The sequence below is a fragment of the Typopeltis vanoorti genome, chromosome 20, assembly GCF_054136105.1.
Source record: "Typopeltis vanoorti isolate ZY-2024b chromosome 20, IOZ_Tvanoo_1.0, whole genome shotgun sequence".
NCBI lineage: Eukaryota > Metazoa > Arthropoda > Arachnida > Uropygi > Thelyphonidae > Typopeltis > Typopeltis vanoorti.
In genome coordinates this window covers 96,128,390-96,156,044 of record NC_143568.1, presented here as the reverse complement: position 1 = coordinate 96,156,044, position 27,655 = coordinate 96,128,390, and the positions used below count along the sequence as shown (strand labels likewise).

At 34.6% G+C, this 27,655-nt stretch overlaps 1 protein-coding gene across 1 annotated transcript in view; it reads right to left on the bottom strand.

The window, feature by feature from the left end:
* The window catches only part of LOC150095688 (uncharacterized), a 77,786-nt gene that overhangs the window by 38,361 nt on the left and 11,770 nt on the right, over positions 1-27,655 (bottom strand). The window contains exons 3-5 of the mRNA XM_090409940.1: positions 25,602-25,760; positions 12,151-12,712; positions 1,093-1,425 (exon numbers count right to left, since the gene is read on the bottom strand). Of these exons, the coding sequence (XP_090266066.1) occupies positions 1,093-1,425; positions 12,151-12,712; positions 25,602-25,760 (1,054 nt within the window). The remainder of the gene's footprint in view (positions 1-1,092; positions 1,426-12,150; positions 12,713-25,601; positions 25,761-27,655) is intronic.

The following is a 27,655-nucleotide window of genomic DNA, read 5'->3' as shown; positions in this document are numbered from 1 at the left end:
TTTCATGCAATGATCAAGACATCAAGTAACTAACTTCATATTAATTAAAGTTATTCCTAAAACATGGTAGTAACTGGCATAATATTATTTTAATGAAAAAGTAATGACATATAACTTTAAAAAATCTCCCATTCTGAAAATAGAAACAGTTTCTTTGTTTCTAACATATGACAGATTTATCAGAGGTATAGGATTTTTTCGAAGGAAATGGGTGGGACACATTGCAAGACTCAAGGACAATAGATGGACAAAAGTTTTAATTGGCATATGAAGGTAAAAGATCAGCTGGAAAACCTGAAAGAAGATGGCCAGATGATATAAGAAAAACAATTGGAACTCTTTAGCACCAACAAGCTCAATAGAAACAGATGGAGAGAATTGGGAGACACCTATTGCCAGAAGTGACTATAAAAAAGGTTAAAAGGAGAAGAGTTTTTTCACTCAGAAACTCTGGTTTATCATTCATCAGAACGGGCAAACCAGCTCGTGAACAAGCATGCATACGCACAAGCACACAGTCATAAAATACATGGTTAATCCCTCACTAGGAGAGCTCAACCAGCATTGAGAGATGGTCGAGGAATGGGGGGGGGGGGACCCATACGAATCAAGTGAATCTATTAGTGATTTTAGTGCTCAACAAAACATGTTTCCTTTCACACTTGACAACAAGATTTTTTTTTTCCCTTCTTCTTTCTGTCTCTCTCTGCTCATTGAAATAAATGAATCATGACTGTGGCTGTCTCATCCCAAGAAATATAGCAAGCAGAAAGTTGAATATTCAAAATCATGCAATCAGCTTTTAGATGTGATTAGTTTTTAAGATAACTCTTCGAACCATTATTTGTGATTAAATTGACTGGTCACTCTTAAAAGATTGCCAAACCCCCTCCCTGACTTAGGCAATTATAACTGAATAGTGGCTTAGGCCAAAATTATAATCCAAAGCCAGCCAAGAACTCTGCATTGGCCTTTATTTTAATATTCCTTCTAAGCCGTCGACTACCTCTCTCATCATCGTACTGCGCGGGTTGGGAGGAGGGGGGCAAGATAATTAGCCAGTGACGACAATTAACTCACCGTGACACTTACCTAAGTCGGCGATCTTCGGATTCAACAATGGTATATGGTTTCGAATGTTCTAATATTGCTACATTGTCTCCGTTTGGTTTTTGCGATATATCTTTAAATTTAAAAGGGCTATCCGATTGGTTTCCTGTAAAAGAAACACTGCTAAAACAGATACGTTTAACATTATTTCTAAAGGTTGGTTTTCCAAATAAATTTTCACCAGAATGTGCATTCAACAGTGGGCACGTGCTAAGGGAAAAGAGCCCGTGTAGTTCTCTGAAATAGCTAGCTTTCATAATATTCTTGCAGTTAATTTTGTGATCTAATAATAATTTAAGCGAATAGCATAATAAACTCATAATTCAATCATATCATGAACACAAATATTTATACTCTACTGCCATGTGCATCACATATGATTTGACCCAATTCTGTCACTAGATGGCAGCAACAATTCACTTATAAAACGATGAGAATCATATCCTTATGCAGCCTACCTGTAGGGGACCGGTTCGTGGTGAAGAACTCCCAGTGATGGAACTGGCCCTTTTCATTCTTCCTCTTTTTCTATGCTTTTCTTCCTGTATTCGTTACTCTACTTTTCCTTAGTCTTTTTTATTATTCTTTCTTCCAGACCACCATCACTGGGATCCGAAGCCCTCTCGTTGCGATTGCCGTGTGGTGCGACCGGTAGACATCAGGAAAGGGAGATCCTGATAGTCTTGCACTACTTTAGCTTCTGCTTCGAAAAGACGGACAGTTTTGGATGTCTTGACCACAATCAATCGTCTAATGGGCTTGCCTGCAAGGGTCGACGATGTTGCAGTAAGTCTCTCATCTAATGGTCCGAAGTCGGGATCCAAGGCTTACTATGGTGCTACAATTTCATTCGGGGAAGCCGTAGCATACCACTCCCTTGGGCAGTCATTGCTTGCCGGTCGGTTGGCGTCCACGTGTGCGGCCAATGTTGGATAGGGAGCCCTGGCGCTGAACTAAAATCCCCTCAAGCATAAATTCTTCTTCATGCTCAAACATTTCAGAGGACCTGACAAAGTCCAAACCAAGTACTGATACCATAGATAGGACATCTGGTAACAGAAATAAGAAACAAAAGATATATGATACAAGGATAAATGTACCAGTGTTTTTTTTTTTTGATCATCCACGCAATAGGTGAAAAGCCAACAGGAAAGATGTCACTCCTCCTCTTTATTCAAAAGGGATTAGGATTGGCAGCATCTCTCAGAACTGTTAAGAAATTACGTTTTGGCGATATTATTATTATTATTACATATCCTTGTAGAAACTTCATGTCGCCAACATTCCGTGAAACTTCTGAGAGCAACATCAGTGGGTGGGGGAAAAATCACAGTAACACCACATAAAATACTCATTTCTTGCAGAGGAGTTATAATTAGAATTGAGGCGCGTGAAAGATAGGAATGATCAGCTAGTTCCAATCAGTAACATCATCCTTATTTTTGATACCCCCTAAGCCTCTAACATCTGTAAAAGCAGGGTATATCAACTCTCCTGCTAAAGCGTACATCACTAATCTACGAAAATGCTTTAAATATCAGAAATATGGACATACCTAAACTGCCTGTCGTGACTCTACCACCTGTACCCGATACGGTGGTAAAGAGCATGATAACAAATATTGCTCTGCAAAAGGTAAATGTATCAACTGTTATAGAGATCACCCAGCTTATTGTCGTGCATATCAGATGTGGAAAGATGAAAAAGAAATACAAAAAGTTAAAACAGAACAAAATATATCATATTAGGATGTGAAAAATGAAGTTAACCGCCTATACAACTGTTCTGAAATCCTCTTATACTAAGAAGGTAGAAGAAAATGTCAACAGCATCTCAAAGACGTATGTCTATCCATCATCTGATAATTTCACCATACTTGAACTTTATGATCGTGAGTATTTTTCTCTGTTGAGCACATCAATCGCATTACTTACGGTCTTACTCCAGAAACAATTTCAAAAATGTTTCCATGCGATGAGAATGCACATGTCAAAATAATAAATAATGGGAAAGATATCACTTATATCACATAAAGATAAACTACCAAACACCCCAATAAAAAATGAGTACTTCAATATCCACTGAAGGAAAATTAAACTTTCCAACTGATCCTAACACAACAGATGTATCGAGTATTTTACCAGAGGAAGAGTAGACACTGAATGTCCATACTTCCCAAAACCAATGAGAGGTTGAGGGCTTACCTTTGTTAGGCTTATATTTATCAATTGTTTTGGAGAGGTATGGACAGTCAGTGTCTACTCTTCCTCTGGTAAAATATTCGATACATCTGTTGTGTCAGGATCAGTTGGGAAGTTTAATTTTCTTTCAATTTCTTTTCAAAAACCAGCCAAATCTATAAAGCTAAAACAATAGGAAAATTTTTACAATTGAAGTATCGTGGGTTTTACCAGAATATCAATGATATCAAGGTTTTGCTACAGAAACTTAAATCTTTCTGTCCACAGGAAACATACCTAACACCCAATGAGACCCAACCTTAAGGAATTTCACAGTTGTAAGCAAAAACAGAACTGGAGGAGGTTCTGCTTTTGGTGGAACAGATATCCTAGTGGACAGTCATACTCCTTTCCACCTTGTCAAGTTTGATACTGCTCTGGAACCATTATCCATTCGTCTACCACTAATGGTTCCAGAGCAGTATCAAGCAGGAATTCTCATTGAAGTATCCACAATTCATTTACCACCGAGTAGTGATTTAAATGAAATCGACGTAGATAACCACATCTTGCAACTGCCTGAATGCATACTTCTTATGGGTGACTTTAATGGTCACCATAGTCTCTGGGGTAGCGCCAACAAAAATAGATGAGGTCGTATCTCATCTATATATATATATATATGGAAGCAATCGCTTTTCTGTTCTTTGCACAATGTTTTCACAGGAACCATGTTCCACTACACGAATGCCCCATATGAAAAGTGGACTAGGCTGAATGTAACACTTTTTCCCCACTTTGCAAAATATAATACTGGTACAGTCAGTCACACACCTATCGCTGAAACAATAAAATTTGTAATAGATTCAATTGTCGAGGCAGCCATAGCCTCCATTCCAAAAACGTCATCTCAATTTCCACTCAATCGAAAGCCTTGGTGAAGTCCAGAATGCCAGGCATCCAAAAAAAAAAAGATCAACACAGAGCATAGGTATATTTCGTAGATTCCCCACCTCATCGAACTTAAGAGCTTTTAAGCGTACTAAGGAAAAAACACGTCATGTGAAATCAGAATCAAAATCAATCGTGGATCCAATTTACCTCACCAATTAATCACAATGACCAGTGCAAAAATTGTATGGTATTTAATATACATACCATAATGGATGTGCTATTGTCGATCCCAAAGGTATTGCAGACACTTTGGGAGAAAATTTCCTAAAATCCCAGTAACAGCTTCATATCCTCCTGAATTTTTAAAATTGAATCAGCAGCAAGAGAAAAAAAATGATAAATTTTTCTACTAATCAATCGGCTTGAGCCATATAATTAGCCATTTGTTAAGAAAGAACTAAAGAGAGTTAATTTACTGCCTCACCCTAGTGCAAAAGGGCCTGATGCAATCCATTATGAAATGCAAAAATTATCTGCAATCTTCAGTGCGTCTGCTTCTCTTAATATACAACTGAATACTTGCATAAGTCAGTTATCACTCCTGTCCCAAAACCAGGAAAGTATTCAACACAAGCAAATAATTTTGCTTATGCTCTGACCAGCAATATATATCAGGGAAGTCTACCATTACAAATATATTAGAGAAAATGGTAATGGTAGACTTCCCTGGTATTTACAAAGCAACGATCTTCTCTTCAATACACACTGTGACTTTCTTAGAACATCATTCAACTTTAGACCATTTGTTCCGTTCAGAAACTTGTATGTATATGATATGAGATGCATTCCTGAAGCAAGAACATCTGGTTTCAGTTTTCTTTGACATGAAAAGAGCTTATGACACAGCCTGGATATTATGGAATATTAAAAGATTTCTGTAATCTAGGTCTCAGAGAACGCCTCCCTGTATTTATAACAAGTCAGAGTAGGAAGTAGGCTATATGGGCCATATCATCAAGTACAGGGTGCTCTCCAAGCTGCCTTAAGTATGACACTTTTCGCTATCAAAGTTAACTCAATCACTGAAAAGCTTCCTCACACTATAGACACTTCTCTATATGATGATGATTTCATAATTTACTGTCACTCTCGTAATATGAGGAGAATTGAAAGACAACTTCACATAGAAGTGATCGCACGCACAATGTCAAGGCGATAGTCTATATCCGACCAGATTCTCTGAAGCATGTCAGGGATGATGGAGGACACAGCAGCAGAAATGTGATGTTTCAGGTTCTCTAGGATGACCACTTTAGTTACATAGACTATTTTCTTCACATACTACCGCAAGAAAAAATCGAATGGGGTAAGATTCGGCGATCGTGGTGGCCAGGATATCGATCCACCGCTAAGGGCCAAGAGCGAGCAACTCTTGACCCTGTCAAGAGTTGCTCGCTCTTGCAGTCCAAATGCCACAATGGTGGGACACCATCATGTTTCAAGAGAATGTGCGGTTGCAAGTCTTCGAGTTGTGGAAAGACAAAAATTTCCAGTATGTCGAGGTAAATCATTCAATCGATATCGCTTTCCATGAAAAAAAAAATGGGCCAATGCTAGCATTTCGTATTACACCACAATATACGTTTGCCTTGGGACTTGTCACGCACGTGTTCCACGACACAATAAGGATTTTCACTCTTCCATATCCTGACATTGTGTCTGGTCACTTTTTCGCTGACAAACTAGGAGATCTCCAATGTGAAAAGTGTCTACGTCCGAAAAACAAATCTGGGAAAGAAATTCTGGATTCTCATCAACACGTTCCACAATTTTATCTTCAAACATTACCCATTGTGGCTTATGATTTTGCTCAATTAACATCAACGCCTATATTTTGTATGTGTGTTGATTCAACTCATGATAGACTGCCTTGTGAATGGTGGAGTGAGATATTTGCAGTTCAATTGACACTCTCCAAATGGATTTTGTTGGGCTTTGAGCAAAGGTCTCATGAATCCTCTTCACCTTCTCTTCCGATATTGGCTGCTTTCCTCCTCCATGTTGTTTTGTTTCGAAATGCCTCCTCTCGTTAGGAAATTTCTTTCCACCAACGGGTAATCTCTTGGGATCGGGCTCTGCCTTTTGTACACCTGACGGAACTTCGCTGCACTGCTTTGACTCATTACAACTCAGCTAATCACCACACAACTTGCTCTTTGTTTGCCCATGTTTAAAACTACGACGATCTTGTTCAGCAGAACCACGGCATCGCGATGTAGGAAAAAATTCTGGATAAAACTACATGTTTCTAGAACGTTTAAAGAATCCAAACTTTAAATATTTCCGTATTTTGTATCATTGAGCTCTTTATAGGCAATCTCTTCTTCTATGTATAATCCGCATCCAGTGCTGTGTGAGATGTTACTTATTCATAATGAAAACTCTAATTTTGATGTTTAGTTGTAGTGATTCTCAGCCACGTTGGAATTAAAAGAAACGAGACTGCAGATGCATTCGCATTTCTCCCTACACCTGCAAAACATTAAATACATTCCTAAGCCACCTGAACAAACAACACATAAATATCCAATATATCATCGAGATTGAAAACAATAACTCTATTCCTTTACTTGACACACGTCTTCCCTAACAACTGCAAACCTACACATACACATGCCAATACATATATCATACCACCATCCAACACAAAAGCTAGGGGTCATCAGCACCTTCAAACATAGATCCTAATAATATGCTCCAATGAGCAAAGAATGTGAAATTATATTCTTTGAATCTGAAATTAATTGAATGTCTTTATTTGTTTGTATTTCATTCATTCTTAGGCCAGAAATGCGCTGGAGATCAAACATGGAACTTTTTCAAGCCACGTCAAGCTTCCATTATGCTGGGGTGGTCTCCCACAGAGCAATGAAATTTATCTCTAACCTAAAGTAATCACAAACATCCACATACCTGCGGCGGGAATCGAACCCACAGCCTGAAAAGATAGTCTCAACGATTGAAAAGTTATCATCCATAAGGAATAAATATTAGAAGTAGTTCTATGTTTAGGTATTGATATCAGACATCTTCTAAGGTGAGCATTTTTCGAATTAAAATGGTTTCCACTTCCAACATGCAGGATGGAATCCTACACATCTCTCTCTTATGAAATAATTTTGTGTATATACAACAGAGAGCTTCAGTAATGCTCTCTGTTGTATATTCATTGATTTCCTTAAATTCAGAAAGATACCGAAAAATCACGATAACTCAAAAAATGTATAACAAGTTTTCATGCATTTTGGTGAAAACCATTATATTAAATGTGAAAGAAACTTCCAAAAAGATTCTACTTAAATAGTTTAATTCAGTAACAAATGGGTCAAAATTAGATTGTCAAAGTGTCGCCGTAAGTCATGTGTTCAACCCCACAGCCATACAAGGATCACAACGATGTTTCATACTATTTGTCCACGAGATCAGTAGGTAATATGAACGATTGCCTGAGCAAAGATCCCTTAAGTGTCTATTTTTTGGGAAAGGGGAATGTGATGCAACCAAAGGTCTACCTAGGGCATTACAGACATGTTTAGTAGAATTAAGATCTACAGATCGAGCTGGCATGTCCATACACACGATAGTCTTTTCTTGAAGATATTGGCCACAAGCTTCACTCCATGAGGGCGCACATTATGTTTTGTAGAATAAATGCGCCTCCATCGCAAAATTCCAGGACCTCGTCACCACAAGTTGCGAGAATCATGGTTAGCTAACGCCTTTCTATTCCCGTATAGGGAGTAGGCGAGGCCATTTTAGCCCTATCTAACTTTTGGAGACAGTGGGCAGTCCAATCTCCACTGGCAGTCAAGCGGAGATAGCTGGCCCAAGGCTATCGCTAATTAAACGGCACGCACTGAAGAGAGAGAGGCTCGACAAGTGCCGCCATCTCGTGGACTCTAACCCTAACAGAATATATTTAATGTCTGAAATAATGTGGGTTCTACGATCGATTTTCTTGAGTTTACGGAACGAAAAACTCGAGTTTCGGGAGAAAAAACCCACTTGCCCGTGAAAGAGATCGACTAACTCGGGAACCGGTTGAAAAAAAGCTTAGAATAATTTCCTCTAGTCGACGACTAGATTCGATACCAAGAAGTCTTCCTTCATGCGGTCAAGCGCTGCGGTGTGCAAACGCCACATCCGCTGAGCTACACAGTACCAAATTAAGAAAGAAACAAAAAATTGCACACCTTATGGCACTATTCTCTCCTATTATTCAATATTAATTTGCAAATTTAATCTCATTCTCCGGTGGTCTTATCGTTCCTTCTGTAAGTTTCATTTCTGTTTCATTAGTCTGAGAGTCAAACATTTGAGGAACGTTTGGCGTTTACACAATTGGGTAAGATGTTATTTTGCAGGCAATTAGTTTGTATATTTTTACTTTTTAGGTGCACTGAACTGACCCTTTTTGAAAAACGACGCTTGTGAGCAAGAGTAGTAAGAGAAAAAAAAATGAAAGACAGTATGTTTTGAAGTTTTCTTGCAAGCTGAAAGTTGTCTTTGATTAAAACATGATTCGGAGACTACAGATGGACGGTAAATGAATGCTGCTCGTTTTATTGAAGTCTCAGAGGAAATCGAAGAAACTTCTCTCTCTTTGTATGTTGATATTAATCTTATCTTCCTATTAAAGTAATCAAAAATAGAACTTTTCAGAAAAAAAAAAAACCGGTACCATGATCACATGCAGTTACTGACATAGGACACACCAGGAGGCACAGGGCTAACCACCTTATCCTCGATATGACAGCAGCATAATGTAGAAAAAATCCTCGACACCGCAAGGTAAAAGAGGAGAGAAGAAATAAGAAAAAAATAAAAAGATAAAACCTAAACAAAATGTACATAAAAACAGTAAAGAGTATGCGATGCAGATAATATTTTAGTTGAAATAAATTGAAAGGATGCATAGAGAAATATATCTATAAGGATGCTATGAAATTGAAATCTTGCTCTATCTTAGTTTGTCATGTGTAACGAAAGGCAATGTGTATAATAAAAAAGGTAATAACTAACATCCAAAAGAAACCAATCACAAAATGAAGGCATCCATATCAGATATATAAAATGTGAATGCCTGAAAGGCAGCTTCTTGAAAAATGCATCAAAATTAAGTTGATTGCTTGTTTGAATGTGGGTGTGTGTGTGTGGGGGGGGGGGGGGTGCTGATGCTTTCCATACAGTGAAGAAGAATAAGAAATTAATTATTCGACCAAAACTGAGTGGAGGAAAATATTTTAAAAAAAAAATCGCTGGAATTTCTGCTTGCTTTTATAGTTCTTTTCTAAGATTTCCAACCATTATTTGGAAGAAACGACAAACACAAAGGCTCTTTGATTAATAAAGATAAGGATAATAATTTCAAACAACAAAAAATTCTGTGTATAAAAAGAATATTAGTATTCTTGCTAGATTAGTTGAACGTAATGAAATTTATTAAAAAATAATTGCTGAAAATTATGTGATATCTTTGAAAAATTCTTTGTCATATGAACTAACCTCATCCATTTTAAATATGGAAATCACATTAAGAAATTTTTCAGTTTTCTCATCGCTAATATAAAGAAATGGAGAGATCTTTTTCAGAACTAAAACGATTGCAATGCTAATATAAAATCAGGGAAAATAGTTTGTGGAAATATTCCCTGTGAACTAATGCAAAACGGTAAGAAGACAAATAGTTATATGTTTGTTTGCATTTTTTTCTCCTACAAGTAGAGCTTTCCCAGTGCATTATTTAATAATTCCAGACTTAGTCAATCTCTGGTGTGGGAACGTAGGTCTTCTAGTCTGTTTTCCTGTTTGGGTGATGATAACTTGAGTTTGTTTGCAGAAGGAAAATTCCTTCTTCCTCTGAATGAGACTAATTCATTGAACTTGAACTGAAACACCGGATATATAATATTTCTCGGGTCGGATACGAGTTTCAAACCAATTTTTAAGGTTTTTATGCCATAAACCACATTAACCAGCCAGGAGGTCACACACTATTTCCATATACAAATATACATTTAGGAATAAGATGAAACACCTTATCTTAAAATTGTGTTTTAGAGAGCAAATCGGGTAGGCTGTAGATCTTGAGGGCCTGTAATACTGCGAATTATTATTGAATTATTAAATACTGTTTGCTTTAATGTTTCTTTCTGTGATGTCTCGTATATTCACCTTGAAGAAGTTTGCCTTTGTCTTAATCGCCCATGTTTTAGTTTGGTGGTTTATTATGAAGTATTACCTTTGATATTTACGCTGTAATTTCCGCAGAGACAGAACGTTACCGCTTAGACGTGTAATGCATTAAAGATACATCACTCTTTGTAAGTCGGATAAAAATAATTATTAAATAGTTTCCAACTATAATATTAAATTTAATAAAAATATATTTTTATATTTAAGATATTGCAAGTTTATTTGAAATATAATCCTGGTATAAACATCCTTTGATGAAAATAACCATGTATGTGAGAGGTGAAGAGGGTAATAGATGGCAATGCTGTAGCCAATGAAGTTTTAACTGAGGCTCAGCTATTGCCGTTACCCCACCATAACCAGAGCTTATATAAATCAGTAACATACTATCCATACACTTCCTTCTACAGATAACGGGGAATATGAAAAGTATTCTTGCTTCACCCATTTAGCCAAAAAAAAAAAAAAAAAAGTAGAATTCTAGGGGGCAGCACTGAACAAAAAGTAAATGTTATTTTTGGTTAAAATAGCAAAATGTAATCTATGTACTACAGCAGGTCAGCTTGCAAGTCGGCTCCTTTCAAGCACAGATACTCAGATATCTCGATAAACTGGGGCAAGACATCTGCGACGAGTAGGCCTATACACCTGAGTGTATAGGCCTACTGTAGTCTGCATCCCTTTATCCACAGCTCATCGTACAACACATTTTCAATGCCATAAAAATTGGCCATTACTCATTACAGATGAGAGTAATTTTAATCTTTCCTCTGATTCTAGACTACACTCGATCTGGCATGAAAGTGTTACTGCTTACCATCATGACAATTATTGGTAGATAGTGTGTGTGTGCTTGTTTTTATTTTATTTATTTATTTTTAATTTATGAAATTCCTCCTGTCCTATTCTTCTCATCTGTCCCTTAAGATGGGATCAGTTCCCTCCCTAATGAGGGGCTTATAACAAATTAATGCGGCTGGCTCATCACTCCTCTGCTGCATCCCCAGCAGAGGAAGGACAAGTATTCATGACTGTAGATCTGTGTGTCATCGGGATCAGTTTGCCTATTCTGAGAGACGAAAAACCTGAGTTTCCATGTGAAAAAACCCCTCTACCTCTGTATGAGACTGACTAACTCACCTCTAGTCAAAAGAGAACAGATAAAGGTTCCTCATGTCATTGACGGGAATCGAACACAGGTCTTTCTGACCAAATGGCTTCATCTGTACCGGCTGAGCTACGGAGGCTCATTATGAAAAATTATTGATCTTATTTAGTTATCCTACATTAGCTACTCAGGTGGCACTTTCTAGTATTGTCTGTTATTGTTTAATTGCCGTTTTGTGATCCTTACTGCCAATGCCTATGATATTAAGGTGAAAATTCTACATTAATAAAGTTTTTTATGCAAGTTTTCCTCCATTTTTATATTTCTGTTGATTATACCAACTCACAGTATTTCATTATTGAATCAAGTGTTTCATGTCTGTTATAATTGCATTGTATTTTAAATAAGACAAAGGCAAATGGAGGAGATGGTATTTTGTTCCTTATCCTTAACTTACTCAAGATTTTCTCCTGTCAGATGTAGTGAACTATCGAGATAGATGACCTAATCACCTTATCCTCAAAAATGAGGACAAAAGAGCTAATTATAAATTAAGTCATTTAATTATAAATATGTACAACAAATAATCTATATATTTATTGCTCTTTTACAAACGTTTTGCTTTCATTTTTTTGTAATAAATACTGACGTTTCATTTCAAATATGATGATTGCAGCTGACATAGAACAGTTCAAATTCAGAACCTTATTTTCAAGGGGTACAAGAACCTGAATACCACCCCAATCAAATGCTAGTTTTTTTGACTGAACATTCAAGCCTTCTGTCTCACTTCCTATTAGTAAAACTGATTCATTTGTACCAAAATCAATATCAGTATACAAATAAGACTGAAAAGGAACACTGTTATAGATTTTCAATCTCTTCACATCTATATATGATTTATCTATCTGAAAGGATTTGTCATTTGTATCAATTTCTAGTTCCACAAAATTCTCCTTATCCTGCATAGTTACTAATTTCAATGCCAAGTGTTCATCAAGTTTTCTTATGTCAGAGTTCAATGATTCATTTCCAGCTAGGTACAGCAAAGCATTCTTTGGTATATAGTTGAGCATGTATTCCCACTCAACATTAAATAAAGGAACATGGAAATGTGCTCCACACCCTGCTCTCAGTACCTTTGGATCCCATATATCAATGCAATCTGAAAAAGAAAATATCAGTATTTCTCATTATTATTTTTTAATATCCATATTCAAATGATCTTTAATAAATTATATTATTAAATGGAATGTATGAAAACAGTAAACATAGTTGCTTAATTTTCCAGTGACAACTTAAAATGCAGTTTGAAAGGAGCTGCAGTGAAGTAGTCAACTGTATTGTCTGGGTAATTCAACCTACACCAACTCAATAGTAATTAAAAATAAATCAAACTTTGAAAGCACAAAATGTAGAAACTTGTTTCCTGCTGTATTTGGTCATTTTTTTCTGGTCATTTTTGCCTTCTAAGACCACTAGGTATGACTTCCACCCTTCCATCACACTCTCTCTATCCCATACACATCTAAATAGGATTATCACATCATTATCTAAAAAAAAAAAAATGCAATGTTCAGTAATCATTTCCTGGTAACCAAGAAACATTACATATTCTGCATACCTGCTCCCTGCCCACTCTGATCTTTTGCCAGAATGATCAGAGGAATCCTCAAGAATAGCTTAGATACTAACAAGATTTCTGCTTCTGATAATTTCCAAAACTATCTTAACTAATTTGTGTCTCAGAACTAACATTAATCCTATGCTGTTTCTATAGGACTGATGTTAATTCTGGGACACAGGACTAACATCAATCCTATACTGTCTCTATAGGATTCTAATGGATTCAACTCCACTCTTTTATATATATATGCTATTTTGACATCTTCTTACAGCATGAAAGCATGTCAAAATTCAGCCTATTCAAAATCTAAGGAAATACGTCTGCAATCAAACTATTGTCCCATCATCGTCACCTTGGTTTTCTCAAAAATAACAAAGTCATTAAGAGCCAACTTCTTCATTACTTGGAAGTCCACTATATTCTCAATGTACAGTTTATCTGCTACATCAAACCTTGTTTCCACCTGCCTCTGGAAACAAGGTTTGGAGAAATCATGCAATATGAAAAAGATTTGCTTTTGATTTTAACTCAAAGGCCTTCTTACAAATCTTCTGCATAGCAACAACAATCTTGTGAAGTCCAATACTACCAAAACACAGCTCATGTTTTATATCTTGTAAAGCAGATCTCACTTCACTTCCCCTACCTTTTATGATTCCAAACAAAATGACATTTCTCTTTTTGGTCTAGCCTATCTATTTTTTCCTTTTGCAATCACATCACCTAGCCTCCATAAAACTAGGTGTCTTTTTCTCACCCATGACAGAATATGTTATCTGTACAATTGCTACCACCATATAAATACTAAATCTGCATAACCTTAGAATACTGTTTTCATATTTGGGGGTGGTGCTCCATAAACATCTCTCAAAATCAATCCAGTTAATGGATAATAGCTGTCTCACAGACTTACTCCAATCATTTTCTTATATACATGTTCTGCTAAAAACTGGCTATCAGTCATCCCTCCACCTTCCTTTATGTCTGTAGAGAGCAGATTTTGGTTCATCATCCATTCACTAATCAGTTTCAATCTACCAAGCCAACTTCTTGTCCACCTCTTTCATTTTATTTCATCCATTTCTGTTCTTCAACACACCCTGTACACACCATTTTATTCAAGGACTACAACTTCCAGCTGTTCAAGAAACATACCAACATGTATCTTCTTTCTCATTGACCTGCATTGGGCACTGGTGTTCTTCAAGTTTTGTAACCTATCATATGATGTTCCTACCACTGTTAGTGTGTTCCAAGATCTTTACTTCTGCACACTCCTCTTTATCCTGTATATCATTACATGACACCTCCAGGGATTCCAAGGGACTCATCGAGGGAGGGCACCTAATCTACAACTCTGTCTCCACCAACTACAACGAACCGCAACTACCATTATCATCTACACCAACGCAATCTACCGCCCATCACCACCACCACTGGTATTTTCACACTCACAAACATCCATGCCAGAATTCAAACCCGCAGCCTTTTGGCTAAAGAGTGGATACACTAACCACTCAGGCCAACATCCATATAAATGACCTTCTTTCAACCTCAACTCCTATTGATAATTTTGCTGATCACAGTAATACTTCATTCTAACTTTTCATCTGATAAACCTTGCAACGCTCAAAACATTTCAATGTTCAAGATCCTTCATAACCAATGTCCCAAGCAATGATTTCCTTGCTATGCAATCTTGTTGACTTTAATGCTACCAAAACATAGTCATATTTTCTTTCTCACAAGAAAAATCTTATTTCACTTTAATAATATCCAGATCTCTGTAAAAAAAATCAGATTCTCTTCTTGGATTAACATTTACCTCTGGCTTTTCCTAGCCCAAGTACAACCACAGTCTCCTCAGACTTCAAAAAAACTTAGTTTTTTTCCTTCTCAGAATACTACTTCTCATCTGCATAACTGCTAATCCTACGCATATTCCAAATCATCTGAATCTCGAGAATACTGACTGTTTTCTTGAATTTGGATGGTGCATCAAAAATTTACCTAAAATTCTTAATGCTATCCAAGAAGATAATCTGGATAAATGATGATTACTATTACATAGGCCCACTCCCACAAACATTTGAAATTCACCTTTTTCATACGAACCTCTATTGGTGCTATCCTGCTAAAATGATTTTTGCATTCTTCCATTTTCCTCTAAAAATGCAAGCACCTACTGGTCAACATTCACTCATAGCTCAACTTCAAATCGACTAAACTCTCCTCCTCATTCATTCATTTCATTCTACAAATCTACACTTTGTGGGTGATTTGTAAATAAATAGGTAATATAAGCTACTATGGAAATAGAACATTTAATTAGAGAATTATGTCAAAATAAATGAAGTAAGGAATTCTTTTTTTTTTTTTTTCCAATTTCTTTAAATGAGAGTTGTGAAAAGTTTCAATATTTCTGTTTAGCCAAACTTCATAAAAAGTTAGTCCAAATTAAGCTTTTAAAATCATTCTTTTTGATAATTCAACTATATATTGATAAATAAGCACTTTGTTTTCTTTAATTTGTATAGAACCAAGAATATTTCTAGCTGAGGTGTCTTATTTTGAAACTACTGTGGGATGGACTTTGAAAGATTCTTTTCATTACTGACCTGGAAGCCAATGGGGAATAAGAATGCTGAGTAGCCTCTTTGCTTAGGTGATAACTTTCTCTATACCCTAGTAAAAGTCAAAATTTCCTTTTTTATAAAAGAGGAAAGCAGAAGAATTTTAAGTTTTATTTTCCTCATGAGTCTTCTTTGAATTTAAAGAGCAAATGAACAAATCCAATGGCAGTTCTTCAAGATGCCAACTTTTTGAAATATATTAATTTTGCACATACTATCCAAAACTTTTGCAAAGAACTTAATGAATATATAGAAGCATTTCTCGAGTCTGCTGGATTCATACAAAATGTGATGAACACATTTTGCATGTATGTGTATGAATCCTATTCATGAAAGGCTATATGTGTATAGTACAATGGATATTGTACCAAGGGAGGGCTAAGGGAGATAATCCAAAAACCTTTGTTCTAGAGATTAAATGATATTTTTTCAAGCCACTTCAGGCTTCCAATAACCAACAAACTGACTCTGGATTCGAATGGACATGGATAATTTTATGAATGCTAGCAGATGAATTTTATTTCCTGGTGGGTCTTAGACCAGAAAATAAAATTCATCTACTAGCATTCATAAAAGTATCCATGTCCATTCGAATCCAGAGTCAGTTTGTTGGAGAGCATGTTATAAGTTACTCATTATCACCATAATACTAAATATGGATAGACCATATTGATCTGTTCTGAATCTCATTTTCAATGTAATATTCTTTTTTTGAGGTCTCCATGATTTCTGTCTTCCTAACTAGTTTATATTTTATTAATTGTTTAGGATATCAGGTGTTGGCAATTCAGTTTACATATACTATTCAAATTTTGCTTGTATTTGTTTAGTTTTTCTTCTATTGATTTTATTTTTAATTCTTTTAAAATATCTTTGTTCTTTTTTTTGACTAATAATGTGTATTTTGTAGTTCTCATTAATTTCATTTCACTTGTTTTTTTAGTTTATTTACTGTCCAAATTTCACTGCCATATAATAATGTAGGTACTGCTAAAGTATTATATATTTTCAATGTTTCTTTTTGCATATTATTCAGATTGAGTGTTCTATTTATCAGGCATATGAGCTATAAAAATGTTGAAGTTTTTAATTTTGTCTTTTTTTCCTTCGTATGATATTTCACATCCAAGATAATTAAGAATATTTATCTGTTCTATTGTTTTATTATTAATAACTATTTTACTTCTAACTGGAATTTGTCCACAAAATGCCATTGTTTTAGTTTTATCTATGGATATTTTCATTCCAAACAGTTCTACTATAATGTTTAAATTATATATTGCTCTTTGTAAATTATGTTCCTTATCTGATATTATTACCTCATCACCTGCAAATAATAGCATAATTATTTTATTATTCTGGGAAATTTCTATATCCTAGTTATTTAAAGTGTTCCACTGTATTAATATTTCATTCACATAAATATTAAAAAAGTGTTGGAGACAGAGGATGTCCTTTTCTTACTCCTTGGTTTATATATTGCTTTTCAGATATTTCTTCATTTATTTTTATTTCATTATCTTTGTATATATTCAATATTGCCTGTAGTATAATATTAGGTATATTTATTCTTTGTAATATAAGCAACACGTGAAAGAAGGAACTCAAGGTCAAAAAGTGTTAGATTTGTTCATAATGTCGAAGGGGGTCTCTGTTAAGAATGAAAATTTTATCACCAGTTGATGACAGTGATCATGCCAAGCTTTCTTGGAAAGTATCTATTATACTGATGTTCCCATTAGAACGGGTAACATGCTGAACTACAAAGATGGAAATTATGATCAACTTAGGAGAATACTATCTTTGGTCCCATAGGATCAGTTACTGAATAAGAAAAAATGTCAGCAATGCATGGGAATCTTTGAAAAAGTGCTTAAATGAGGCAGTATTTGAATGTATCCCTAGTATTCGAAGAATAAATAGGTTGGGAGTGAATGTACAACTTCTAAATTTAGAGTTTCTATATTAAATGCTCTTCTTTTCTGTGAGTAGTTTTAAACTCCAACAAACTCACCCCACCATGGACATGAATGCTTTATAAATGCTAGTTGCCAAACATGTGGAATTCTCTGTCAAGAGGGGGTTTATGTTTAACTATAAGGCTGGTGATTATGAGAGACTCAGGAATTATCTTGTAACAGTGCCATAGCTCAAGAAGCTACAAGGAAAGAATGCCAGTAGCGTATGGGCAAGTGGTCAGATTGCTTGAGATTAGCAGTATCAGACTGCATACTCAAGGTCAGGAGGATAAACCAAGTTGGAATTAAATGGATGAGTAGATATATAAAGCAATAGCTGAAATTTAAAAAAAGTTATGGAGGAAACATAAAGAAAAAAGAATAAACCACCGTTAGATAGCAGGGACTTCATTTTATAACAGTCTTCATCACTATTCATTATGCATGATTTTTTTTTTTTAAATATTTAAGATAGAATGGGTTGCAAAGAAATTAAATTAAAGATATCATATACTATAAAGTTGTTTTGATTGAAACTCGAATTATAAAAGTTTAGTAAACAAATAAAAAATTTACATAATATTCAGTAGGCGAGGTGGAAGTGTGTGCAAAAGGTTGAATATTGGTACGACAGACATGGCACATTGGTATTGGCTAAACCAATTAACTAATTTAAAACTCTCTTGGAAAAGTTGTCAAACAAAGGCTTTCTCCATACTAATTCTAATTTTAGGTGTTAGTTCATTAAATTAGAATTATACAAGATCGTCTTTGTTCATTCTGTGTTTTTGTATGTGTTATGAAATTATTAAGTATTTCTTTTTGTTTTATTTTGCCTGTCCTTGAAATATATAATAATACTGGTGATTTAGTGGTAAGTTTTATATTTTATTATTTTTACTATTAAATCCCCTTTTATTGTTAATTAAATTTTTTTTTTTTTAATCATAGAAATTTGGGGGAGAACCTTGGGGGAGACCACACTCCTACCAGGTGCATCCCCCGGGTGGTGGATGGGGGAAACCCAAATGGGTTGCTCTGAATAAAGAATAAAGAGCCGTGGACCAAAGGATGTAGCAGAGGCATGGCAAGCTGGCTACATTATTATGCCAGTAACTTTCATGAGCAGGAGAAAGTCTACAAACCGAGATAGTGCTACTGCGTATGGGACAACCGACGCACCTACTCAAAGACCACATAGAGTAGGTGAGAAATCAGCAATGTGGTCAGCCAAGGATGTGAAACATGTAGCCACCCTCAACATAAGATCACTATACCGACCTGGAAAATTGCAATTAGTCCAGGAAAATTTAAAAAGACTGAAATGGAGTATTTTAGGTTTATCAGAGACACATTGGTGCAGAGATGGATTCATGGATTTATCAGAAGGAAGACTGTACTTCTCAGGAAGAAAAGATAACATACACAGAGAAGGAGTTGCATTACTAATTGAAAAGAAACTTACACACTCAGTAATTGAAATAAACCCAGTGTCTCCTAGAATAATAACAGCCAAACTTCAAGCAAAAGAAAAAGGTCAAACAATTAAAATAATCCAAATATATGCACCAGACAGTAACCATTCAGAGGAAGAAATAGAAAATTTCTATGAAGAACTACAACAGGAAATAGATAATCCCAAAAATAGAGAACTCATGATAGTGATGGGAGATTTTAATGCTAAAATAGGACAGTTCACAGCAGACAAAAAAGATGTGATGGGGAAATTTGGATACAAAGAGCTTAACGACAGAGGAGAACAATTACTCCACTTCTGTAACGCAAACGATCTAATGATTACAAACACATTGTTCTATCAACGCCCTAATAATAAATATACATGGACATCCCCAGATGGTAATATAAAGAACTGCATAGACTATATCATTAAACAAACAATGGAAAAGATCAGTAAATAATGTACGAACATTAAGAAGTTTTGACTTTGACACTGACCACGAAATATTAACTGCCAAAGTGAAGATAAAATTCAACAGGAAAAATAATATCAGAAAAGAAGAAAACATCAACCTATCAAAACTAAAAGATAGCTCAAGCAGAAGTCGATTTTTAGAACAGATGTGCTTGAAATTAAAACCCTCCATCTTCCAGAACAGCAGAAAATACTGGGAAGAAGGAAAAGAAACAGTGTTATCAATTGCAAAAGCCACTCTAGGTTCCAAACCCAAAATAAACAAACAGTGGATAACCCAAGAAATCATAACTACCATAGAAGAGAAAAGAGAGGACAAGATACTTGTAAACCAACAAAACAATGAAGAGAATAGAGAAAAATACAGAGCACTAAAAAATAAAGTTGATAACCTATGCAAAAAAGCCAAAGAAAAATGGTTAGAAGAAAAAGCTAAGAAATGCCAAGAAGCATACCAACAAAACAACCTAAAAGTCTTCCATGATACTGTAAGAGAAATTACAAAGGAATTCTCAGCAAAAACAGTAACAATGATAAACAACAAGATGACTGAAACCGGGAATATTGAATATAATATATAAGAAAAATCTGGTCAAACCATTTTAAGACTATCTTCCACCAAGGAAACAAAACTACAATGCCAACAATAGAAGAAAATAATGATCACCCAAAAATTTTACAAGAAGTTAGATACGCAATAAAACAGATGAAAAACAATAAAGCACCAGGCATTGATACTATCCCTACTGAACTGTGGTCATATGGAAGCAGCATATCAATAGAATATTTAACAACCCTATTCAATAAAATACTACAAACAGGAGAGAGCCCAGATGACTGGAGAACTGGAAAGATCATCCCAATATACAAGAAAGGAGACAAAAGAGACTGCAGAAATTACAGACCAATCAATTTACTCCCTCACACCTATAAAATATTCATAAGAATTATACAAAATAGATTAAAAAACACCTACGAAGAAATGATAGGCATAGAACAAGCTGGTTTCCGAGGAAACTATTCAACAATAGACCAAATTTTCACATTGCACCAACTAGCAGAGCTCAGCTGGGAAGACCATAAAGAACTATATTGTTGTTTTGTGGACTTTAAACAAGCTTTCGATAACATCAACAGAGAAATCCTTCTTAAAATTCTACTAAAAAAAGCAATAGACAAATATATAATACAGTTTCTGATAAAATATTACTCTAAGACAAATGCAATAATTAAAAAGGACACACTCACAACAGAACCCATAGAGATCCAAAAAGGAATAATGCAAGGATGCCCATTATCCCCATGCCTATTCAACATATATCTAGAAGAAGTTGTAAAGAAAGCAATAGACAATGAGCCTGGAAGCAATGTCAAATATGCAGATGATCTCGTCCTTCTTACAAGAACCCCAAATGAACTACAAAAGTTGATCAACAAGCTAAACGAAACCTGTAAAACATATGACATGACAATAAATATCAAAAGACAAAAGTGATGAAAATAGGGAGGAACAGAACTACCATCTCAGCCACCCTAAACGGAGAACAAATAGAACAAGTAGACAACTTCATATACCTTGGATCAAAACTAACAGAAACAACAGATGAACTCAAAACAATCAAACACTGAATAGTGATAGGATGGACCACCATGGGAAAATTACAGAAAATCTGGAAAACAAACAAGATATCTAAACAAGCCAAAATCAAATTATATGAAGCAATAATTATACCAACAGTCATCTATGGAGCAGAAGCGTGGACAGTTAAAAAAAGAGAGGAGAAAAAACTGCTGGCATTTGAAACAGAAAAAACAGAACTTAAGAAAAATAAATAGAAGTTGGATAGAAAAGAAAACAAACATCACAGTCAGACAAGAACTATTGTATAAAAAGACTATAATAGAAAAAATTAGAAAACAACAACTGAGATGGTTTGGACACACTGTACGCATGGATACAGACAGACTTCCTAACGTCCTAATCAATACTTTTCCAACTGAAAAAAGAAAACCTGGAAGACCAAGAATTACCTGGCTGAAATTAATAAAGAACATCTCGGGATGCAGAACATATAAGGAACTTTTTCGAACAGCAAGGAATAGAGAAGACTGGAAGATCCTGCTCAAGAGAAGACTCAACCCGTCTTAGACGAAAGAGAAGAAGAAGAAAAAATTTGGAATTTCTAACCCTTCAAAATGTCTTCTAAAAGATTATCTGGAGCAGAAAACTGTAAAAGAAAATTAGAAAAAGAAAGAAATATTTCTAAAAGCGCAAAATATTTAACTAATTTCCTAAAATCAACAAACTCATCTTCACCTGACTCTACTTCTTTTAACATTTCAATAAAAGAAGATGCATCACGTGATGAAAATTCTAGAGAATTAAACTCGGATGATATAAGTCTAAATGAAAAAGATCAAAAAAATGAAAACAATGATTTGCAAATTTCAAATTCAAAAGTGGCAAATTTCAAAGAAATCCTGCAGAACATTTCTGAAAATATTTTCAGTATAAAGATCCTGCTACATGGCCTTTCCAGTTAAACTCTGCAGTTCGAGATTATATTTTATCTTCAGATTTATTAGAATGTACCAGAGATGAAAGCACTGATTTCGTTTATCCCAGAGACACAGAAAATCAATGTTTTTCAGCATCAATGTATTATGGAATAACTCCAAATGGTGAAAAATATTTACGAAAATGGCTTATTTATTCAATGAGTGCCAACAAAGTATTTTGTATTTGCTGCAAATTATTTTACTCTAATAAAGTAACTTCAGCCTTAGGATCAGTTGGTCATTGTAAGTGGAAACATATAAATGATTACTTAAAGAGTCATGAAAATTCACCAGAACAAGTAAAAAAATTATTTCAAATGGGTTGAAACAAATATGAGATTTCAAAAAAATAAAATAATAGATGAAGAAATGCAGTCAGTCATTGTTAAAGAACGAGAGCATTGGAAAAATCATTGAAAAGGCTGTGTGATATTATATTATTTTTATCAACCCATAATTTAGCTTTCCGCAGTTCATCAAATCGTTGTATACTCCAAATAATGGCAATTTTTTGGGTCTGATAGAATTATTGAGTAAATATGATGTCATTATGCACGAATATGTACATCGCATTTTGTCAAAGGAAACCCATGTAACATATTGCAGCAAAACTATTCAAAACAAAATAATTTCTCTTTTGGCATCAGCTGTTGCAACGATATTGTTAAGCATGCCAAAGAAGCAAAATAATTTTCAATTATTTTAGATTGCACCCCAGATATTAGTCACAAAGAACAACTTTCTTTTACTTTACAATTCATAGATTTAACAGAGTCTATTTTAGTTATTCAAGAGCATTTTGTTCCATTCTATGAAATCAATGAATCTCTACAGCAGAATCATTATATGATAAGATTATTAAGTTGCTTTTAGATTTAAAATTAAATATTAATGATATTAGAAGACAGGGCTATGACAATGGGTCCAATATGTGAGGGAAAAATAAAGGTGTTCAAGCTTGTTTAAGGCAAGTCAATTCCCAAGCATTTTACATGCCTTGTGGCTGCCATTCTTTAAATTTAGTTATAGGAGATGCAGCAATGTCTTGCCCACAATCTGTTTCATTTTTTGGTGTTATTCAACACTTTATACATTATTTTCAGCATCCATTGCGAGATGGAAAATTTTAACTGATAATGTACCAAATTTCACTGTTAAAGCAGTATGTGAAACTCATTGGGGGATATTGAATGCATAAAGTCAGCTAGGTATCAGATTGTCAAAATTCATGATGCACTGATAATACTTAGTGAAAATTCAACTGATGCAGCCACCAAATCTGAATCTTTAACACTAGCAGAAAAACTTTGTGATTATTCCTTTTTAGTTATGTTAGTAACATGGTATGACATACTTCATCGGATTAACATAGTTAGCAAATCAATGCAAACAAAAAGTATGGATTTAAAAACGGTTATAAATTTATCAAAATCATGTATGGAATTCATTAGATAATACCGTACACTAGAATTTGAAAATGCTTTGACTCAAGCTGAGGAATTAGCAAAGCTTTTAGGAACGGAGCCAATATTTACTGAAAAAAGAATAACTCGTAGGAAAAAATGATTTAGTTATGAATCTGAAGACACTCTTATTACTGTTGATGAGAGAACAAAGTTTAGAATAATGATATTCAACATCATTTTGGACACGATATTAACATCTCTTGAAGAAAGATTTGAACAAATAAAAACATACGAGCGAAATTGAGTTTTCTTTTTAATATAACTAAAATAGGCGATTTAAATGAATTAAAAAAATAAACATATGGATTTGCATTCAATTCTTCATCATGAAAATAATAGTAACATTGACGGGAACAAGCTCTTTGAAGAAATTAAATCTCTAAACAGTAAACTGTTTAGAGATTTAATCTCTTCTGGAGATTAAATCTCCAGAAGAGATTAACTTCTGGAAAACATCAATGCGCCATTGGAAACTTTACAATTTTTAAAAGGGACTGGAAAGAAGGTAAGATAGTACCATTGCATAAAGGTGGCTCCAAGACAGATATAACAAACTACAAATCAATTAATATATCAGGAGTGGTTTAGTTGACAGTGCATCTCCTCCGCAACCAACACATAGGTTCACATCCAAAATCCAAATGCAGGCATGGATATTTGTAGGTGCCTTTAGGTGGATGAAACCCATTATCCAGTGGAGACAATCCCCTTGCTTATTAGAGGACTGAAGCAGTTTCAAAATGTTTAATCTCCACAACTATCTTATCCTCAGCTATCCATGATAATTCTACTGTACATAGGATTACGATTTACATTAAAAAGAAAAAAAAAACAATGAACAGATTACACAAAATAATACTGGTATTTTAAATACGAATATTCATGAAAAACAAAATTAAGAAAGAGGATGACAAATACTGAGGAAAAACATCAATAATAAATGTCATCAATGACAGTCTGGAGTGTAGTTTTTTATTTAGGGTAGAGTTCAATTTGAGTTTTGTGTGCAACTCAACCTCTAACTACAATCAACCTCTAAACTCAGCTCCTGTTATACATATGCCAACATTTCCAGAATAACTGTAGCTATAGTATCTTTATTACATCTTTTAATTATAGTAGTGAAATTACTTTAGTTTACTTATACTCTTATATATCCAAGAGTATAAAAATTGTAACCATGATATGACTAGAAAATGGTCCCTTTCTACTTGCTCAACCATCCATCCAGAAAATGGCATAAGGAGCATGCCACAAAATTTTGCAGGAATGTCCTATCTGGAACATTATATTCAAGCCATCCCTTACTGAAGCTGTGGAATAGAGTAACTTTTTAATTTTCTTCCCTGAAAAACAGCTATTCTATTTTGTGAAATACCAGCATGTTTTGTACACATATGCTGGTATTTGAAATTATGTTCTTATTATAATGGCTCACGAAAAAAGTTAAGCAAGTTTGAGCATGGTTAGTAGTTGGAAGGGTTTTCAATCATTCGATGCTGTTGGCACACTCTCCCTCAATGAGTCTTTGGACTCCCTGGAAGTGTCACATAATAATAATTACAAGAACATAATTCATGTATATATAATTTGTGTATACTAATCTTGCTACAATTATCACTACAGCTATCATCATGCACTAGTATATTATTAGTTTTCATATGTACTCTCAGGCTGATTTATCTGTTTTGTGAGAAGATTTTTTTTTTTTGAGAAAAATATCTGACTGGTTAACTCACTCTCAGTTAAAAATGCCTAAAAATGGTCCATGCATCTTTGTATGAAACTTGAAATTAATATGATGATGACATATTCTCAGAATGCAATGGATAAAATGTGCTATGTAGAATATGTAAACTGCATTCAGAGATTAATTACCTTTAGTAATAAGAACTTTCTGACATCCAGCTGCAGCAGCACACCTAAGAATAGAGCCCATGCTACCTGGATCCATAATATTGTCGCAAATTACAGTGACAGGTATACTTTCAGCAGAGGAGGGAAAACTATTGCCAGATAATGGTTTCTTACAAATTGCTGAAAAATCAATAAGACAACAGTATTACAACATAATGAAAAAAATCTTTAAAATAAAGAATACCATAAAAATTTATTTTAAATTTATACTAAGAAATTAAAAAATGTTATCCTATTATAATTTCTATTTATCTTAAAAAACAAAATTCTAATTAACTAAACACCACTACACACAAGTGTGTAAGCATTGATTGAGGATTTAATAATGAATGAAAATACTGTAAATATTATTTGTTACATAAGAAATATGGCAGTTAACTAATTAAATTTATTTATAAAACCAGTAGTGAGGATATTTGATCTAATTGCCTTTAACTTGGATTTTGACAAATGTTTTAACATTGATCCCATACATAAGTTGTAGAAAAACCTATAGCATATCAGTACCATGTGTTTGGTGAAGATAGAGGCTGGGAAAGAAGAAAAAAAGCTATTGACATTTTTCTTGAGGAGCTGGAGGTTACAGCTGATGGAGAACACTTCATGAGAAAGGCTGTTCCAGAAGTCAGACAAATGGAATAAAAGAGGAAGAAGAGAGACAGGTTCGGTGTGTTTGCTTGCAGTCAGACTAAAGAGGGATGTTGGGCAGCTGCTGCTGTTTTAGCAAAACAGAATGTGGAGGAATGTTTAGTGGAGCAGTGCCCATGTGAAAGTATCCACAGAAAAAGACAAGAGGTAAAGGGCATCAAGAATTTTTAGGTACACCATCCCCAAACATGAAAGCATTATTCTCTAGCAATCTTTTTGTTGTTGTCAATGATTTTGATTTTCTGTATACATTATTTATGTAAATTAATGGAATCCTTCTCACCAATGTGAGATGGACATTTAAAACACACAAGAAAGGTATCAATCAACATGTTAATTATACAGAAATAATAATACTGATGAATGTTTTTTAGAACACTATATATTATAAGATGATATAAACTGGGTTTGATAGGTCAGAGATTTTGATACAGAAATGTTAGCCTACTAGTTTCGCAACATGACTGGTGGCTTCATCTGGGCAAGATAACTCTATATAAAACAGCTTAAAGAACAAAAGCAAGCTTAAATTACAACTAATACATAACTAAAGGATGAAAGTTATCAAATTCATATGAACCATTACACGAACGAGTGGAGCATGTACATATTTATTTCCTCAAGACATCGCTTGGCTTTATAGACATTGCCTAAATTCCAATTTTTTCAAGTGGAATGGGAAGATCTATAAACAACTGTCAGTCCTTGCAATGGGAAGTCCTCTATCTCCCCCATGTGCAGACTTATTTATAGAAAAGTTGGAAAAAGATATCTTGCCACATATGGATCCAAAACCATCAGTATGGTGGAGATATGTCACCGAACTTCCATTAACTTGTTCCACCAAAAAATCAAGTTCACCTTAGAACTCGAAAATGAAAGAAAATTACCTTTTTTAGACATATTAATCGAAAAACAAATGGATAATAGCATTGGTCTAAATGTATACTGCAAACCAACTCTCACAGGATGTTATCTGCATTTTGCCTCTTTGTACCATATTTCACAAAAGTTAAGCATTAATACATATGCTAAAAAACAGAGCAGTATGTATCATAAGAGATGACAGAGTTTTAACAGATGAACTATATCTTATCCTCAAAACATTAACAAACAATAATTACCCAAAAAAATTAATTAAAAGGATTCTTTTCTCTGTCCCTCCCAACAGAAAACCCAAGAAACTCGTTACAGGACTTCCATTTCCATTCCTTTTGCTGGCACAGTTTCACAAAGAAATGCCAACCTGCTAAAGCATCATGACATCCGAGTTACTTTCAAACCAATAAAGACTGTTTGCAATATGTTATGGTCACCAAATGACAAGATTGATTTCTACAAACACCCTGGAGTTTACAACATCTTGT